General features: G+C 40.9%; 1 protein-coding gene across 1 annotated transcript in view; it reads left to right on the forward strand.

Moving 5' to 3' along the window:
* FKBP15 (FKBP prolyl isomerase family member 15) overlaps nt 1-20362 on the forward strand; it is a 104603-nt gene that overhangs the window by 35622 nt on the left and 48619 nt on the right. Inside the window, exons 6-12 of the mRNA XM_082263169.1 lie at nt 2396-2494; nt 4845-4994; nt 7850-7918; nt 8100-8243; nt 9711-9838; nt 16595-16643; nt 18048-18167. Of these exons, the coding sequence (XP_082119295.1) occupies nt 2396-2494; nt 4845-4994; nt 7850-7918; nt 8100-8243; nt 9711-9838; nt 16595-16643; nt 18048-18167 (759 nt within the window). The remainder of the gene's footprint in view (nt 1-2395; nt 2495-4844; nt 4995-7849; nt 7919-8099; nt 8244-9710; nt 9839-16594; nt 16644-18047; nt 18168-20362) is intronic.

The following is a 20362-nucleotide window of genomic DNA, read 5'->3' on the forward strand; positions in this document are numbered from 1 at the left end:
GCCACTCACAAGTATATGGATGGGAGGGTCATAGGAAGTGGAAAGACTCGATAGTGTGATATCGTAGGGGATATTTTATTCAGCAGTATACAATAGATGGATACTCACACTCGATCATATGGTAAACAGCGTGGTATTGGCGTCCCGGAACGCAATGCGTTCCAACTGAAAACCGGAACCGGAAATGACTTGACGGCGCTGTACGCGTTTCGTCATGTGACGTCTTCTGCAGCGTCGCATCATTTCCAAGCCGGCCCTTTTGTATACGGTGGTTACCAAGGCTATGGGACTCGTTATGAAGCATAACGAGTGTTGCATATAAGCCATGCCGCGGCTCATGCATTCCTATATAAAGCAAAGCCTATGCCATACAGTGAAAAACCGAATGGGTTCATATTGATAGAAGTAGTAATGGAATAAATATAATGATTAAAAAATGTGTATATATCCCGTGCCACAAATAAATTATGAACCACCGTTTTTCATCAGTAGCCACTTTGCAGCTCACCAGTCACCCACCTTGGGGGTCACCGTAAGTCACTGCCCACCTATCTCTCTGGGTATACTCACCTATTTATGGATTTATTCTAGTATATGAATTGACTGATCATCACTTATTGTCACACTTTGGAAAGAAGTTTCCCGCACATTCATTGCTTTTGCACAATTTTCTGTCCACGAACTTATTTTATATATTAATTAGTACTATCACTTTTTGGTGCACTTTATATAATACTCCCCTGTATATTTGCACATCTACCCGGTTTGGTCAATGTTTTCCCGCACTATTTTAATAATTTTTATCATCGCGATTTTTGAGTCATTTTATATTATTCATTGATTGATCTATTTATAGCTGTTTATATATTCATTTTGCTGATTATTTATTTTCATCACTATTGCATATTGTGTATATATACACACATTTATTTATCTCAGCACATTTTTGCACATTGCACTTCGCCACCTTTGTGGCCATTTTCTTTTCTATATACAATTCATCCGATGATATATGTTTACATAAGTATATCTACCTAATTACACTTTATAATATAAGCAGCGCCATCACCTCCATTCTCACTGATTCCTTTGTCACCCTTCCACTTTCAACCTTTTTTTGGCTTATCAGGCTGGTAACACTTGTATGCTTAGCCATTTGCCTGAAATTCATTCTCCTTTTTACCATGATAATTCTGTGGTGCTGTCTTTCTCAACCTTTTCAACACAGAGGAACCCTTGAAATAATTTTCAGGTCTCAGGGAACCTCTGCTAAAAATGACTATATTTACAACTCATGATACATTAGTGTGCTGGTCCGTTTTTATGAATGCTCCTTACATATGTGGACATAGGGAAGAATTACCTTCTTCCGGATAGCTAAAAAGATTAATGGTGTCAGGGGAACTTATCTGAGAGGCAGAAATTGCTCATTGCTCACGGAACCCCTAGTAACCTCTGGAGGAACCCTAAGGTCCACGGAAAACTGGTTGAGAATCCCTGATCTAGTGAGTAATTTCAACAAGTAGTGAAAGTAGACAAAATTTAGGTTTATGAACAGTGTACAGTATATGAGTCACCTAGGTTTCTCACAGTAAGGGGCTCCAGGGTTGAAAAATGTCTTTTGTTGCAGCTTACCAATTTTTGGGGGTGGTGGTGGCGGCATTAGTTTTTGTTTTTTTGTTTGGCCTTTTTTATTTTTATTTTTTAACCTGGTGATCCACTTGTTTTTCCACTTCCTTTATTAGACCAAGCTGTCTAGCTATCCGTGTGAAAGGACCCTTTAGAGCCGGTTCACACTACCGCGACCAGAAAGTCGCCCCGTGACTTGTTTAGAGACTTGTTTAGAGACTTGTTTAGAGACTTGTTTAGAGACTTGTTTAGAGACTTGTTTAGAGACTTGTTTAGAGACTTGTTTAGAGACTTGTTTAGAGACTTGTTTAGAGACTTGTGCACTACTTTGAAGAGACAGGTGACCTTGTCTGTGGGGAATGCCTGGCTAATCTCTTTCTTCTTCCTGGAAAGTCTGATAACAAGTCGCTTCAATTAAGATAAGGAGGCGACTCCCATTGAAGTATATGGGACAGTCGCATCACAGGTCGCCTCAAAGTAGTACAGGACCCTTTTCTGAAGTCGGAGCGACTTCAGTAGTGCCAATTAAGATGGCACTGATTAACATTGCTTTTGTTATGTCAAGCGACCTGGGGCTACACAAGTCGCCTCACAAGTCGTGCTAGTGTGAATTGGCTCTAAGTGTTCCAGTGCAAAGTATTGCAGTAAAAGAGCCTTCTTTAGGCTGCAATGGCAGAAAGTTCAGAGCAGTAGGCTGCAATGCCAAGTTGGTATTTTGTGTTCTAGTTTTTATCAGTAACAGGAAGTGTGACTTCTTCTATTCCAGGTCCAGCTCAATAACTATGCTGCCTTTTATGATGATCAGAGACAGAGTTGGTCTGTTATGTTTGAATCTGAAGCGTCAGCAGTGGATTTCAGCAGACAGGTATGATTTCCCTGGTGTGTGATTTCAGAGAAGATCTGGCTAATTTTTATGTTGTGCTAGAACATGTCTGTTAGATAACAATATGTAGTGGAGGACAACAGCACAATTTTCATCCGAAGTCTTTAAGATCATTTTTTGACAAGCTAGGCAACAGGAGGGGGAGAAGAAATGTTGTGGTGTGTGTTTGTGTTTTTTTTTTAATGTACATTTAATCTTGAAATGTAACAATAGATGGGATGTTATTGCCCTGAGAACATAGGCAGGGGGATATCCTGGCCACCCTTGAGCCAATTGTCAGAGCTTCGCAATCTGCCGTAGTTTGCAAACGGACTGTGACAATAGTACATGCTCAGTCCATTTCTCCATAGAATAAAAAAGGGCCAGGTCAGCTAGCAGACATATATTTTCAGTTTTAAAAATGTCTGATAGCTATAAAACTCCCTCAAAGCTGCCCCAATGAGGTCTGCAAAAACTGCATTATTGATGGCAGGACGTTGTTTGCTGTTATTGGGCTGTTTTTTAAGCCGCGTCATTCTGGTCCATGGTTGCTGCCAGCCTCTCCCTTCTTGTTTTCACTGATCTCTTGCGCATCAAAAAAAAAAAAAAAATATATATATATATATATATATATATATATATATATATATATACATTTTATATGTTAAATCGCTATTTACACTACCTTTGTTTTATAAATGCATAAAGGATTTCCAGAGCACTATGGGTGAGCTAAGGAGAGAGCTGTCTGCCTTGGGACTTGGCCTGCCTGAATGAAACCTTTAACTTAAGAGGCATCTGATAAGAATGCATTACTTCTCTGTGTGCACATTTTGAAAATATGTATTTTGCTTAAAGCGGTTGTAAACCCTCGCATATGCCCAGTGAAGTGAATAGCCTCAGATGATACACAGAGATGAAACAAATCCTCCTACATGGGTGTTACTTATTTATCTGCAGTCTTCCCTTCTCTACACCCTTTCAAAAGTGCAGATTGTGTTTAAAAAACTTTCTTTATCTGTCCGCAGCAGAGAAGAGGCTGCAGTTGCACTGTGTGAGCTCTGATTGCCGAAAGAGGACACACTCCCACTCCACATAGGCAGAGGAATGAAGGAACATGCAGAGCTTTATTCTGAATACACAAGCTCCCTGCTTATCTCCCTCCCCGACACAAAATTTAGCTCATGTTATCTGATGTGTTGGGAAAACTTTTTAGAAGTGACTCATGATAACAGAGGAACGAAGCACCAGAGAGAAATAACCCTTAGAGCTTTGGGGAGAGACAAGTAAACACTACAGATATATGTGCTTAGTTCAAATTTTATGGATGGGGTTTACAACTACTTTAAGTGTAATTTATGCCAGTCTATGGACATTTTATATATTTACTTATTTAAATGCTCCCCTCTCTCACTAGTAACTTGACATGCTTCTAATCTGTAATGGTAACATTGAGCAGGTGCTCTGGGCAGGGATGCAGAGATGGAGCCATTTAGGACTTGTTTAAAAGCGAATATAATGCCTGCTAAGAATATGACATTTTTTGAATGTCCATAGCCTGGTCGAAGGTTCACATTAAAGAGACCCTATCACCACAACAACACTTTCCTGTTATATGTAGTATTTACATTTATTAACTATTTACATGCATGTATTTTATGTAATTATGTTAAATATTCATATTGCTGGAGCAGCTATAAATCTCATGGGAATTCTGCTTTTCTGGGAGTGTGTTTTATGGTTGCCTTTAGCTCCCCTGTCCCACTTCATGCCAGTACATTAGGGCCCTGGTCCCCAACCCTGGTCCTCAGGGCCCACTAACAGGCCAGGTTTGCAAGAGAACTGAAATGCATCCCAGGTGATATAATTTGCTGCTCAGTGATTGCAGTACTCTAGTCTGCATCTCCCCAAGGTAATACTTGAAATCTGGCCTGTTAGTGGGCCCTGAGGACCGGAGTTGAGGACCACTGCATTAGCTAGCCATGCTAAGCCTCCCAGCAAAGCCTGATGAGGGTGCAGGTGGTAGCACCATGTCCTAATGCAGGAGAGGTCAGAGGCAAACTACACCACCCTTCCTACTACTACTGTTGCTTTTTTATTATAAATAACAATAAATTATTATTTATAATAATAATGCTGTCTATTTCGTACTACAAGTTTGAAAAAGAAAGCCAGTACCTGGTGAGCCAGCATGTGTGAGGATTGTGAGGAGTGGCCTGCAATTCCCCAGTAACATCACTGACAGAGTCAGAAAATATTGGCAGAGTGTCTGTATGGGGATGAAAAGGGTATCTTTTAAGTATGTCCTCTTATGTCCCCTTTTCTTTTTATTTTGAATTTATTTTCCTACCAGGTTTGCATTGCTAAGTGTAGCAGTACCCCCTCTCTGGATGCTGTGATATCCCAAGATCTGACACCTGGTGAAGGGCAAGCAGCTGATACGGGCGATCTACTGGAAGTTGCCTACACAGGGTGGCTGTTTCAGAACCATGGTATTGGCCAGGTACATTAGATAGTTTGGTTCATCAACAAAAACATTCAGGTACTGTCAAGTTGAGAAAGGTGAAGTGAAAGCAATTAAACTAATGCTTTGTATACTCCAATGTAATTTTGTGTATGATCGATTTGAGTAGTACAGACTGTAAATTTGTAGTGTGTGAGATGATGATAAAAAGAGAATGCAATTTTGTTGACAAAATTTATTTTGTCATAGTTTTCATCAGCTGCATGTTTTCTGTGATAAAAACTAAACAAAAATAAAATTTAAAATTAAGTAAATTGATGAAAACCATGACAAAAATCAATTCCAATTTTTTTTTTTTAGTCGACTAAAATCTCTAGTACATTTTAGTCGACAAAAGTCGAATGGGTTCATTTAAATTGTAATGTATTTTAAGAATTCCCAAACTCATTATATTCTCCTGGAGTAAGAAAATCCAACAAGAGTTTATTATTTATGATATTAAAGTGGTTGTAAAAGCACAAGATTTTTGCCTTCATGCATTCTATGAATGCATGAAGGTAAAAACCTTCTATGTGCAGCAGCCCCCCCCCCATACTGAACCGAGCCCCCTCTCGATCCAGCGATGTCCACAAGAGCCTTGTCTCTCCAGGGACTCGCACTCTTGATTAGCTATTGGCAGGCAATCACAGTTAGGCTGGCCATACTTAATGTATGTGAGTGGATGCTACGTTGCTTTATCCTTAACAACATATACTACGCAATGGAGGCTTATCTTTTGTTCTAGTGACCAAGGAGTGCCGAGCCACCTTTCTAAGAGTGCGGTAAGCAGCGGTGCAATCGGTGGGGTATCCACTGGCACCATACATTGTTACAGCACGCAATCACACACGTGGTTATTGGTATCAGTAGCACTCAGCACTTTGTATAGGCATATGTGATTTATGATATGGTACACTGAGCACAGCCCATGCTAATTTATTGAAGGTTTGCTAGCATGCAGCACTTTGGTTTTTATCTTTGCACTATAAGCACTATATGCACTTTTGGAATAAACGTATGAATTATACAGTTTATGGAATTGCACAGACATAATATTTAAAGTGGTAGCGCCGGTCCCAACATCACTTGCACTTTTTTCTAATCTACTACCTCAGTGGTAGGTTGGGGGCAGCTTACACCACTATTTTAGTCCAATAAAGTACTTAAACTCCATAGCGCTGGTATTTAACCCTTTTCATACTTAATGTATGGCCAGCTTTAGTGAGGCAATCAGGTGATGGTGGGGGCGGGGCCGAACCGCGGCTCCGTGTGTGAATGGAGACACAGAGCAGGAGCTTAGCTTGGGTGTCCCCATAGCAAGCTGCTTGCTGTGGAGGCACCCAACAGGAGGGAGTATTTTTAAAAGTGTCGTCGTGGGACCCGAGAAGAAGAGGATCCGGGCCACTCTGTGCAAAACCAGTGCACAGTGCAGGTAAGTATAACATGTTTATTATTTAAATGAAAAATGAATTCAAGCTTTATAATCACTTTAAAGATTTTACCATACACTACAGACACAGATTTAGCCATTGTAATATATAACGTCCAAGTTTCATAAAAAAAAAAATATTGCTTTTTGACAAACAGAAGTGTAACTTTATGGCTCGGTTCACACTAGCTGACTTCAAAGTTGCGTAATTTTCAGTGCAACTTTGGAGTCCAACTTGGAAGTGACTTTGATAAGACTTTTGCCTTCTCTGGCATTGAAGCCGTGTCAAAGTCAGATCAAAGTAGTGCAGGAACCTTTTTTGAAGTCGCAGCGACTTTAATAGTGTCAATTGGAACGGCTCTCATAGAGGTACATGGCATTTCATATGTCCTGCGACTTTGGGTCTCACAAGTCGGATACTAAGTCACAGGAGTGTGAACCAAGCCTAAGATATAAAAAAAAACAAAAAAAACGGTGAACTTTATTAGCTGTAATTTTAGGCTGCAAGTGTGGATGGGGAAGTAAATGTGAGTGAGGGAGTGCACAGGGGAGGGTGCATTATACTTTGGGGATGGGGAGGTATCCTGCAAGTGTGGATAGGGAAGTAAATGTGAGTGAGGGAGTGCACAGGGGAGGGTGCATTATACTTTTGGGATGGGGAAGTATATTGGAGTGAGGGTGTGCATATGGCAGAGAACTGGACAGTCTGGGGAGGCTGTTATTTTACACAATGCTAAGCACGGCTACCTTGCTGGGAGGGGAAAAAATCACGTCCAGACAGACACAAATCTGACGGAGTTCCTCTTCTGTGGTTTGCAAGGCATTGTTCAAGAACTTCCAGGCAGCAGACGTAGGGAGCTTGCGTCTCTTTGCCAATAGAACTTCCTGATAGAGTCAGAGGGCCGGGGCTAAAACGAAATCAGTTCAGCTGACTAAAATACGACTAATACTGAAATGGCATTTTAGTCAAAAGACTGACTTCAAACCAAATCGAAATTTGACGTCAAAATTAACAGCGGTTGGAATTTGGCCACAGTGAAAATAATAAATGTAAGCTATACTGTGTGGACTTCTAAAGGCTCATTTTAATTTTATCAAATCTGTCACTGGAAGCAGATCACCAGAGACGATATCGATCACAGATCACTCACTTTCTCCCATGGCTTTGCTCTCTTGCTGTTTGAACTGACAAAGCGTCACTCTGTTGCTTCTCTATTATTAGCATTTGAAATTCTGTAGTAGAGCAAAGGAGTGATTTCCATTAGGAAAGTTCTAATTTGATGATTCACAAATCGCCAGTGTGACATCAGGCTAACATATCACTTTCGCTGTGTTCATGAACCGCATAAAAAATTCAAAGATTTATTTTACTGCATTTCGATTTTCGGTAATTTTTTATTTATTTTTTTTGTGTTTTTATTTTCAGATGTTTGACTCCAACTTACAGAAGGACAAACTACTGCGCCTCAAACTCGGATCTGGAAAAGTGATCAAAGTAACAAAAGTTTCTGTGCTTATAATGAATGATGATGTCTGCCATTCTTGTGTACAGCAGCCATTTTGATCTATGCTATCTCTTTTGTACTGCAAGTTGGAAAACTGAATGCCAGCATGTGATTGCTTGTTTGCTACGGAAGCTTTTATATATGTGGCATTTCTCTTTTATGTTTGGTTAGGGCTGGGAAGAGGGGATGCTGGGAATGAAGAAAGGAGGGAGGAGGTTTCTGGTGATTCCACCAACACTTGCCTATGGCTCTCAAGGATTGTCGGGCCGAATTCCTCCCAATGCCACCCTGCTCTTTGAGGTGGAAGTAAAAAGAGTAAGTACACTTCCAAACATTCTGTGTTTTACGCCATACCTTTTTACCGGTGTTTCACAGCAGAGAATGAGACTGCAATTTGCTGTCATATTGGTGCTTTGATATCCAAGAGATCCTTTCTTTGACAATCATTTTGCAGCAGTTGGAAGATGTGAAGAAGCAAGGCGTGGAAAAGGTCATGTGATACTTCACCTGTTGCTTGTCATGTGATCTCTCGGTTGCTCCTAAATTAATGTAAAGAAAAAAAAAAAAAGTAAATGGTTATAAATTTCCAGCTTCTACATAGTCAGATTGAAAAAAGACACAAGTCCTTCTAAAAAAGAGAAAAGAAAAAGCTTGCTTACAAAAAAAAGTTTTTTTTCCTGTGTATTTTTGTCTTTATTTCCCCACCATGTGTTCTCCAATTCAACAAAGGCGAGGTTCAGACTCCTTTTCAAATTGCCATTGCTGTTTGTGCCTTTTTTCCTTGTGGTCTGTTTGTGGTTATGGTGCAACAGGTACAGGAAGTTAGGAGAAATTGCCAAGATAGGAAAAAAAAAAATAACCTTACCAAACTTTTAATGCTAATTCACACCTATCTGTGACTAGAAAATAAAAGGCTAAGGTTGAGCTTTAGGCCTCAAGGCAGGTTTGTGCATGGGTCCGGTGCGTGTCTGTTCACCGGTTGCGGTGTGATTCAGATCCAAATTTTTGCCTGAATTTGCATCTGGACCGGACCCAAACACGCAAAGAACCCTTTTACAAACTGCTCTGCAGCCACTCCATTGAGAGTCGGTCACACTCCCCTGTCATGTGAATTTGATCCAGGGAAACCCGCATCCTATTTGCACATATGTAAACCTTGCCTCCATGTTCAGTCTTAGGCACCAAAAGTTTTTGATTTTGATTTTTTTTCTAACTAAAAACAATAGATTTAGTATGTGGCTAAATGATTTCTCGTGTGGTAAAACCCCAAGTTGAGCTGCGCTTTTACTGCCTCTCCACCCCTACCCTCTTATTTGCAGAGGCAGCGGCTGGGGGTTTATACATGCCACAGCCGTGGCAGGGATTATACCACCTATCGCTTTCTGCACACACCTCACAATGGTGTGCAGTGCATGCCGTTTCTACACGCTAGTGTTGGCTTCAGAAGGGTAAAGCAGGTGGTGATGAAGCAATACAGCGCATCCTCACCGCTTACCAAATGCTCGATGAAGAGCAATTTGAACACAGATCACTTTTCGGAGAACAAAGCCCTTACTGCCTGGTAAGCAAAGTCTAGTTCTTAGAGGGTGAACTTCATAAGCCTGTTTCAAATTTTGTCATGAAAATATGGAAATAAGCAAAAATGTAAAGGCATTTTAATATATTTTTTGTTGCGGAGTGTGTAGTCCCTACACTGCTTGAGCTTGAAAACATGCCCTCAATGGCTTATGGTGTATTCAGATAATTTTACATCTGTGGGGTTTTTTTTCTCCCTTGCTTCAGATGAAGCAGAAGGATGTGGGAACTGATCGACAGAGCGTTGGCTCCCGTGACTCCCCTGTATCGATTACAGAAAGTATTCCCGTGGAGACCCTTTCTCAGCCACCAACCTCCGTGCCACCCAAACCTGGGTAAGTTCTGTTTCCTATGTGCTTGCAGACTAGGAGACCCTTTAACAAACTGCAGTAAATGAAATGTCAAGCTGCTACATTTCCAGTGAATGAAAGAGAAAGCAGAAATGAATGCTTCTTTGGTTGGCCAGTACTCTGCTCATGTGGATAAACATTAGGGCTGTGGTGAGGAGGGCTATAAAGAATCAGTCTTTTTTATGAGTAAGCTAATATATGATGTATTCACTTCTGGACCAGAAGGTTTTACCCCCCTTAATGTCCCATTTTTTGCTATACGGCACTGCGTTACTTTAACTGACAATTGCGCGGTCGTGTGACACTGTACCCAAATTTTATGCTTTTTTTTCCAGAAATAGAGCTTTCTTTTGGTGGTATTTAATCACCTCTTGGGTTTTTTTTTTTTTGCTCTATAAACAAAAAAAGAGCAACAATTTTGAAAAAAACACAATTGTTTTTACTTTCTGCTATAAAACACAGCCAATAAATTTTTTTTTAAAAATCAAATTTTTTCATCAATTTAGACCAATATGTATTCTGCTACATATTTTTGGTAAAAAAAAATTCCAATAAGTGTATATTGATTGGTTTGCGCAAACGTTTATAGCATCTACACACGATGCAATATTTTTTTTGGAAGTTTTTTTTTTTTTTTACTAGTTTTACTAGTAATGGTGGCGATCAGCGTTTTTTTTAGCAGGGCTGCGACATTGCAGCAGACAGAACAGACATCTGACACTCTTGACACTTTTTGGGAACCAGTGACACTAATACAGATAGCCTAGACTGGCACCTGACTCAGCCTTTTAGCGATCCGCTGAGACCTCTGAGCCAGCTGCTCCTGCCCCCTCCACAGTCCAGCGTTCCAGTTAGCGCTGTAGGGGGAAGAGTAGACAGCAGTTACTGACAGTGATCAATGGTGTTTGATCACTCAGTTCTCAGCCTACAAGACGGCCAGGGGACAGATGCAGCATCCCATTCACCTAGGTAAGTAGGGGAAAAAAAAAACCTCTCATATTTCTCTTTTAATAGTGGCCCCACCAGGTGCCCATGCTTCCAACCATTCAAACCATAATTTTGCTGCCTGGAGTTAAAAGAAGCCTCAAGTTACATCTTTAAGTCTAAGCAGGGCTAGGGACTCTCTCCCTCCCCCATAATATGATGGATACCTGAGAGATCGAAGACCAGTTCCATCAAGTGAAACAAACCGAGTGCACCGGTAAAATACTGCAGAGCACAAAATTATTACTTTCATCACAAATCCACAAACTAATAGGTTTACTCTTCTAAAAAGAGCTGTCAATGATTCAGCTATTGCAAAAATCTAAATATTTAGCATACAAATATTGTAATTGTTCAGTTCTACTTATGCAAGATTTCAAATTTACCCCTAATTTTTTTTATTTTTTTTACTGTATTTTCTTAATTAACCACTTCCCGCAAACTGACGTACCTGTACCCGCTACCCAGCTGGAGGCATCGACCCGGTACACTTTTTTTCCTGTTGGCTGGTTGGAGTCCCGAACAAAGCCGGATTTGGCTTCAATCGGGTCTCCGATCATGTAACCCGGAAGCAACATCACTTGTGGTTTACTCACTAAATAAAAGTGATCAGATTTTTTTTTTTCAAAGTGTTTAACCACTTTACGTCCAGCCGCCGCAGATGTACTGCGGCAGGCTGGCTCTCCCAGGCAAAGCCCCTTACATGTACGGCGCTGGCCTGGGAGGATCTAGGGAGCGAGCGTGCACCGCCGGCAGCTGAGGAGCCAGTGCGTGTGACAGGCGGCTCCAATGGCCGCCGGCCACTCGCAATCTCCCCCCGGGTGACAGAGAAGGACGGATAGCTGATGTAAACACAGCCGTCCGTCATTCTCCCTGAGATGATCACAGAGACCATGCGATCCTGCTATGTAGGATCGCATGTCTTTATGTTCATCTCACAAGCCCAAAACCCCCCCCAAAAGTTAGAATCACTCCCCTAGGCTTACATTTAACCCCTTGATCACCCATAGTATTAACCCCTTCCCTGCCAATGGCATTATTACAGTAACAGTGCATATTTTTATTCCACAAACAAAGTTCAAGTGCCAGTTCTAAATGCAATTTCCATGTTGTAACTTGATAAAGCTATATACATAGCGAAACATGTAGTTGTGGAAACCAGAAGCTCTTGCGACACTTCATCCGTCCCGCCTGGCCTCTGTGTATCCCCGCGGCATCACTTCCGGTGACGTCATTCACGCGCCACTTCCGGTCCGCACGTAGGACTCGGTTTCCAACTACGCATTGGCCCTGGTTCAGTGTAGCGGCCGCACACAGGACCGTGTGAGCCACTACCATCGGAAGTTCCAGCCTGCTACCAGGGAGCACCTTTTTTCCATCTGTGTTACTTGATGTCATTGTGAGTCCCACGATTACCACCAGGGATTCCCACAGCTCCCTATGGAGATCCAGAGGCTCCAGGGTCCGGTTTGAAAGCACTTTCATTGATTTATTACTTTTTATTGTATGTGCTTATTAAACTTTTGAGGTTCATAACAAAGACCACTCTCTGAGGTCAATATTTGTACTTTTCTTATCATAAGTGCACACCTGAGCGCCATCCTTCTCTTCTGTTTAACAGTGCATATTTTTAGCACTGATTACTGTAGTAATGTCACTGGTACCCCCAAAAGTGTCAAAAATGTCAGTTAGGGGTCCGATCTGTCCGCAGCAATGTCGCAGTCCCGCAAAAAAAATCGCAGATCGTCGCTATTATACATTACATAAATCTTTCTCGTAGTTATTAAACCCAATAACTTTTGCGCAAACCAATCAAAATACGCTTATTGCGATTTTTTTTTTTTTTTTTTTTTTTTTTTCTTACCAAAAATATGTAGTAGAAAACAAATTGGCCTAAAATGTTAAAAAAAATTAGATATTTAAATTTTTGTGTTATATGTTATATTATGTTCTGTAGAATGTTATATAGCAAAATGTGAAAAATATTGTTTTTTTTTCAAAATTGTCGCTTTTTTTGTTTATAGCGCAAAAAATAAAAATCGCATAGGTGATCAAATACCACCAAAAGAAACATCTATTTGTGAGGGGAAAAAAGGACGTAAATTTTGATTGGGTACAGCGTCGCAAGACTACGCAATTGTCCATTAAAGTCACGCAGTGCCGAATCGCAAAATAGGGCCTGGTCATTGAGCAGCAAAATCTTCCAGTGTTAAAGTGGTTAAAAATAAAACAAATAGGAAAAAAAAAAATATTTTAAAGTGTCCCCGTGAGCTTGCGCACGAAAGAAAATGCATGCGTGAGTCGTACCCGCAAATGAAAACTGTGTTCAAATCACACATGTGAGATATTGCTGCGATTGTCCGAGCGAGAGCAATAATTCTAGAAAAAGACCTCCTCTGTAACTATAAAATGTTAACCGTAAAAATTCTTAACGTTTCGCCTATGAAGATATATATATTCCACGAGTGTGCGCAATTTTAAACTGTAACATGTTCAGTATCTATTTACTCGGTGTGACATCATCTTTAACAATATAAAAAAATTTGGCTAACGTTATTGTTTAGTTTTTTTTATTATTATTTAGTAATTTTAGTATTTTTAGTATATTTAGTATTTTTTTATTAATTCAGTGACCTTTATTTTTTCCCCAAAAAAATTGCGTATGAAAGACCGCTGCGCAAATACTGCGTGACAAAAAAAATACTGCCACCACCATTTTATTCAGAGTCTTTGCTAAAAAAAAAAAAAAAAAAAAAAAAAATTATATATATATATATATATATATATATATATATATATATATATATATATATATAAATATGTTTGAGGGTTCTAAGTAATTTTCTAGCAAAAAATGCTGATTTTAACTTGTAAACAACATGTGTAAGAATTAGGCTTGGTCCTTAAGTGGTTAAGCCCGATTCCGCAGCTTGGATATGTAAGGTTAGAGGTAACCTAAAATCTGATAGTTCTTGCCTTGCTACTGATTAGATTGTTCAAATTCCATTTAAGGAAGGTTTTTTTTTTCCAAATCCTAGATCTATCCATTTAATTATAACATCCTTTGACTCTATTCAAGTTCTGATTCTATTATTCTAAGCCGCGATGAAGGGGGAGTTTTGTTGCCCTCAAAACCCGTTTGCTTTTTTTAGGTGATGCTTTTACGAACCATTAAATGCACTTTGGACTCTTTACTTTTGTGGTTTAGCGCCCATGTTTATTTGTGTACACTCTGAGTTCTTGGTTTGTTGACTTGCTGACCTCACACTATCCCCTATCTCTTGAGCAAGCATAACTGTGTCTGCTAACCTAATCCTTTAGTTGTTTACATCTAACTTCAAGGCTAGTAGATTGGAGGAAATGATAAATCTTAAAAGCGGTTGTATCCCCCAAAAAAAACAAACCCTGCAGGACAATGTGCAGGATAATGTGCTAGTATGCATTATGAAATACTTACCTTAGAACGAAGCCCCAACACGGTCGCCCGGACACCGCTGAGGCAGCTGACATCTTCCCTCTGCGTCTCTTCCGGGTTCAGGGGCTCCGGCACTGTGAGTGGCCAGAGCCGCAAAGACGTCACTCCTGCGCATGCGCGTGGGAGTTCACTTTCTGGCAACGGGCCGGCAAGGAGCTCTGAAGGCCCGGCAAGGTACGCCGGCCCTTCAGAACGCATGCGCCGCTGGTGTCAGCGGCTGCATGCAGGGTGAATATCTCCTAAACCGTGCAGGTTTAGGAGATATTAATTCTACCTACAGGTAAGCCTTATTATAGACTTACCTGTAGGTAAAAGTTAAAAAGTGGAGTATACTACCGCTTTAAAGAGGAAGTAAACCCTCCTCGGACACTTTTACCTATAGGTAAGCCTATGATAAGGCTTACCTATAGGTACTGTAAATATCTCCTAAACATGTACCGTTTAGGAGATATTTACCTTACATGCATCCAGTGACTTCACTGGCGCATGCGCTCTGAAGGAACGGCCGCTAGTGCTGTTTCTTCAGAGTCCCGTGCCGTGACTGTCGGCTCCCGCGCGCCTGCGCGGGAGTGACGTCACCGCGGCTCCGGCCAATCAGATGGCCGGATGCCGCGTACCCGGAAGACGGGCGACTGGACATGTCGCCCGTCATACAGGTAAGCGGACAGCACGGCGGGGGCTCGTTCGAAGCTAAGTATTGCATAATGAGCTAGTACTAGCTCATTATGTGTTTCTCTTACAGGTTACCAAAAAAAAAAAACTTTGTACGGGTTTACAACCTCTTTAAGTAAGGTAACAAAATACCTCCAGATTGAAAATTCTATAGATTGCCCTCTGCTGTCTGCTCCAGATGCTCCTCAGCTGATGGTACATTTTATCATATGACGTGGAAGTGTCCACCAGTTAGAGCATTTTGGTCAGAGGTCACCGCTTTGGTTAGTTAAATTACTCAAATACCCAATATCTGTAACCCCTTAAGGTGCCTCTTCGGTTATATTAATCATGAATCCCTTTCTGAAAACCCTCGACTTTTTTCCTACGTCTAATTTTGTTCTATGCTAAAAAAAACTATAACTATGCAGTGGACATCCTCGACTTCCCCCCCCACCATAACTTTTTGGCTTACCCTCATTACCCAGGCACTTCTATTCTACAAATTGACATTTGAAGCTAGAGTTTGCCCTTGTAAATCCCATTAAAATCTGAGACAAGTGGGTGAGTTCAGACTGCACTATACCACCTACTACCTGAGCTACTGGCTAGGGATAAGGATCCATTGTGGATCCTTTAATCATTTTTTTTACTTGACTATTGTATTTCTGTATACTGATGTTTTGCCAATCTATCATTTCTATTTGTAGCCGAGTTTGAGATGCATGGATGTTACTTCAATGCTAATCCGTGCCGTGTATAATGAGTGGACATGCTGTATAACCTATATAGTGATATTTGAGCACTGTTGGCTCTGTTTTCCTTGTTTCCGCTCATGTGTACAATAAATTAACCCTTAAAAAAAAAAAAAAAAAAAAAAGATTGAAAATTCTAATTTTTGCTCGATTTTAGGCTTGACTGGTTCTTTAAAGATTAATGTGTAGTCCTGTGTAGAACTTCAGTGATTATAGATTGGTTTCAAGCAGTGCAAACATGGACACGGACACCATGGTTTGTACAGCATTCATGGAGTCCTTCTAATTCTGTGATAGGAAATGCCAAACCGGCAAGAGTCTTAAGCCCCGTACACACGATCAGATTATCGAACGATCTGTCGTCCGTTTTTTGTGGCATGCTAGTCTGATGTGGAAAGTGAAGAGGTTATTTTCATACGAATTTTCCCGTACGACAGAATTCTACTTCAGAAGTGATGTCATGTGTTGGATTGCTTTATATGTGTTCTTTCGTCTCTGAGCATGCCTAGTCTTGCTCTCAAGATTTTTTTCCGTCAAAATCTGTACTAATGAGATGAAAATCGGACGTTGTTTTGACAGACACAAATTATATAGCCTGCACATCAGGATTTTGTCGGCCGAAAAGTCGGAGTCGGCTGTCAAAAGCACCATACTAACAATCCAAAAATCGGCAGATCGGTCATCGGACGAAATTTCCCTTCAGATTTTCTTATCATTTGTACGGGCCTTTAGGCATGTTTGAGTAAAAATGGGTCAATATTCGAGGTTGAATTTTTAGTCTAGAAATGAGTAATTTTAGTGCACAGTTAGTTACTAAGGAGAAAAGGTCCAATTTTTTTTTTTTTTTTTTTAATTTTTCTTTTCTCTCTTCTTTAGGGAACCAGCAGTTCGAGCCAAGTCCAACTCCATCAGCGAACAGCTAGCTGTAAGTTCTCTTGGTGTATGTATGAGGCATAACATTTATGGTCTATATATTAAAAAGTCAGTGCAATGTACTTTTAATCTATAGTTAGAAATTAAAGAAGTCTTGGGAGGCATAAATACTTCTGTGAAGGTTGCTCTTCATTAACCACTTCCCGCCCGTCCTATAGCAAAATGAGGGCTGCAAAGTGGTTGCCCCATCCTGACTGGGCGTCATTCTGACACACCGCATCTCTGATCCAGGTAAAGAGCCTATGATGCAATCACAGCTGGTCACATAGTGAATAGGAAGTGCTGTTGATCGGCTTTCTTCAGTTCGCGCCTGACAGGTGGGAGTAAAGGAGAGCCGAGTGGCGGCTCTCCTGACGGGGGGGTCTGTGCTGGTAATCAGAGCATTGTTTACCAGTGCAGACCCTTGGGGGATGCAACTAGAACCACCAGGGATTGCCCACCCATGGCCACCAGGGATTGCCCACCCATGGCCACCAGGGATTTCCCACCCATGGCCACCAGGGATGCCCACCATGCCACCAGGGATGCCAATCAGTGCTCAGAGAACCTGTCAGTGCCCTCCTCATCAGTGCTGCCCATCATTGCTATCTATCAGTGCCGCCCACAAGTGCCCGTCAGTGCTGCATATCAGTGCTACCTATCAGTGCCACATATCATCAGTGCCGCCTATCAGTGCTGCATATTCGTGCCTCATCAGTGCCACCCCATCAGTTCCTCCTCATCAGTGCCTGTCAGTTCGGCCTCATCAGTGCAGGAAAAAAATGTATTTATTTACAAAATTTTATAACCTAAACAAAAATACTTTTTTTTTTTTTTAACTTTTCGGTCTTTTTTAATTTGTTTAGCAAAAAAGAAAAAACCTTGCGGTGATCAAATACCACCAAAAGAAAGCTCTATTTGTGGGGAAATAATGACATAAATTTGGTTTAGGTACAGTGTTGCATGACCACGCAATTGTCATTCAAATTGCAACAGCGCTAAAAGCTGACAATTGGCCTGGGCAGGAAGGGGGTGAAAGTGCCCTGTATTGAAGTGGTTAAAGCAAGATGGGGAACAAGGGGAGACATGGAGGCTGACGGTAACAATTACATGAGAGAGGTGCTAAGCCTTCTCAATTTCACAGCAAAATGTTTTGTAACGGTTTGTGTCTCTACTAGAGAGACTTTCTAGATAAATTTGTGAAAGAGATTGGTTTAGTGTCCACACTTCTGTGTGTGTGTCAATGTAGAATAGCCTTGTTTTCTTCAATATAACTCTATTGGCTGTTTACATGCGCAGGCTCTGCATCCTGACCCACTGGTTTTCTTGTCTTGGGGCACATGTATGTCCTTACTGTTTTTATGATTCTGTGAACCTTGTAATGAATAACGGTCAGCTGGGTCTTCCTATCCTATAGAACCCTGACATGGCGAAAGCAAAACTTATCTCCAGGATGGCAAAGATGGGTCAGCCAATGTTACCTTTCATTACTGGCAGCTCTACCCCTCAGCCGGATTCCAGCGACTCCGAAATTGAGGTAAAACTTTAACAGTTCAAACACATAAAATGTGATCCCCAAATGTCTGAGTGTCCTTCTAGAAGTGAAATTCTATTATTTATTTATTTTTTTAAAACTCCTTTTTTTTTAAAAAGATATAAAACTTTGACATCGTAAACAAAACGCTCAACTTGAGCGTATGAAACAGTGAGGTACAGTACAAAAGTAAAATTCCAAGTCAGCAAATAGGCAGCGTTTTACATCATTACAGACCGGATATACATCCTACATATAGTCAATTGAGCATGAACAGATTTGTGGCATGGTACCCAATACCCTTGGTGGTTTTTTTTTCAGGTGTTAGTTACGGTAAGAGCAGAGGAGGAACCCCATGCATCCCAAACCTTATTGTACTTAGTTGGGCAACCTCTATGTTCAAAAATTAGTTTTTCATAAGACAACATTTGATCTACCATTTGTAGCCACATACGTATAGAGGGAGGGGTGAGTTGGATCCATTTAAGCACTACAGCCTTACGAGCTAAGAATAATGTTTCCATTAACATAGTTTGAGTATGTCTCATCCACTGTTCTTCCTCTAAGACCCCCAACAAACATATCAGTGGGGTGCATGCAACCGGGACAGATAAGTCTGCAGACAGTACATCAGTTATCTGCTGCCAATAGGTTGCTATGACAGGACACAGCCACATAACATGTGCAAAGTCTGCCCGCAGACAAGTATACTGAGAGCATGTAGAGGTAGGTAAGCGATTCATTGCATGCAGTCTAACTGGGGTCAGATATGATTGATGCAACATATATAGGTGAATTTGTTTAATAACAGCCGGAGATACAGATAGATGAGAGGAGCAAGCCCCCTTCCAATCTTCATTGGACAAATCAGGGATGAGTTGTTGCTATTTAATGTGTACTACCAATGGGGTTTTGTTAGTTGTATTAGACAATAAATGTGAGTAAAAAGTCTTTAAATAAGTCCCTTAGGTCCTTGTGACCATAATACACCTATTAATGGGTAATCAGAAAAGCTGTCGGGCACCGAATGGAGTCTGAATCACATAGCGAAGCTGGAGATATCCAAAGAAAGCGGTTTGGGGAAGTTCACATTTTCTCTGCAATACATCAAAAGAGATCAAAACATTCCCATCATATATACATAGCCGTAGATGGGGGAATATCGGGTTATGCCAGAGCGGAAGAGCTGCATTAATGTCTCCAAAATCTGCAATTCTTTTAGCTTCCCTCCACACTGTGCAGGCTAGGGTCAGTAATGGGATATGTCACTTACCTAGCACAGTTGTAGGTGCCTCCAGCGCTACCAACAGATGTTTAAGTACATAAGCGAGATATGACTCGACCACCGCCGGCGTGGCCGGTACCAGCCAGTCGGTCAATGGTGCAGCTGCCCAGCCAGGTAGTAATAATATAAATTAGGCAGCGACATTCCCGCCTCAACCTTAGGGCGTTGTAAAATAGAAAGTTTGAGTTTTCGTCTGTTATTAGCCCAAATAAAAGAAACAAATAATGTATACGGGCTTTTAAAAAATGATTTAGGCACTGAGATAGGTATATGAGATGTCACGTATAAACATTTAGGTAAAAGAATCATCTTTATGAGGTTAATTCTGCCTGCTACCGACATGGGGAGCCTGGCCCAGACATTGAGTTTAATTTTAATCATCTGGATTAAGGGGTCAAAATTTTCCTTTAAAGCGTCCAAGGAAGATAATGTAATAACAATCCCCAAGTATTTGAACGAGGACACTACCCGAAGGGGGCTTGGCATGTTACCAGAGGGCAGGGCCGGAGATGCAAAAGGCATCAAAGCCGATTTCAATCAATAAATTTGAGGCCTGAATAGGTGCCAAATCCATTAATTATTTGCATTGCTGCTACTAATGAGGTGGATGTGTCCCGCATATACAGAATGCATCCCCCAAGGGTCTGCACTGAAAAGAAAGCTTTTTGTGTTAAAAAAAAACGATAAAAATTTAATTTGGGTATAGTGCTGTTTGACGGCGTAAATGTCATTCAAATTGCGCTGAAAGCTAAAAATTGGCCTGGGAAGTAAGGGGAGGAAGTGATCTGTATTGAGGTGGTTAATGAAATTGAATACCTTTTCTGAATTACTAGTACCGTATATACTCGAGTATAAGCCGACCCGCGTATAAGCCGAGGCCCCTACTTTTACCACAAAAAGATGGGAAAAATCA

This window comes from Pelophylax lessonae, assembly GCF_965119305.1.
Source record: "Pelophylax lessonae genome assembly, chromosome: 7".
NCBI classification, from domain to species: Eukaryota; Metazoa; Chordata; class Amphibia; order Anura; family Ranidae; genus Pelophylax; species Pelophylax lessonae.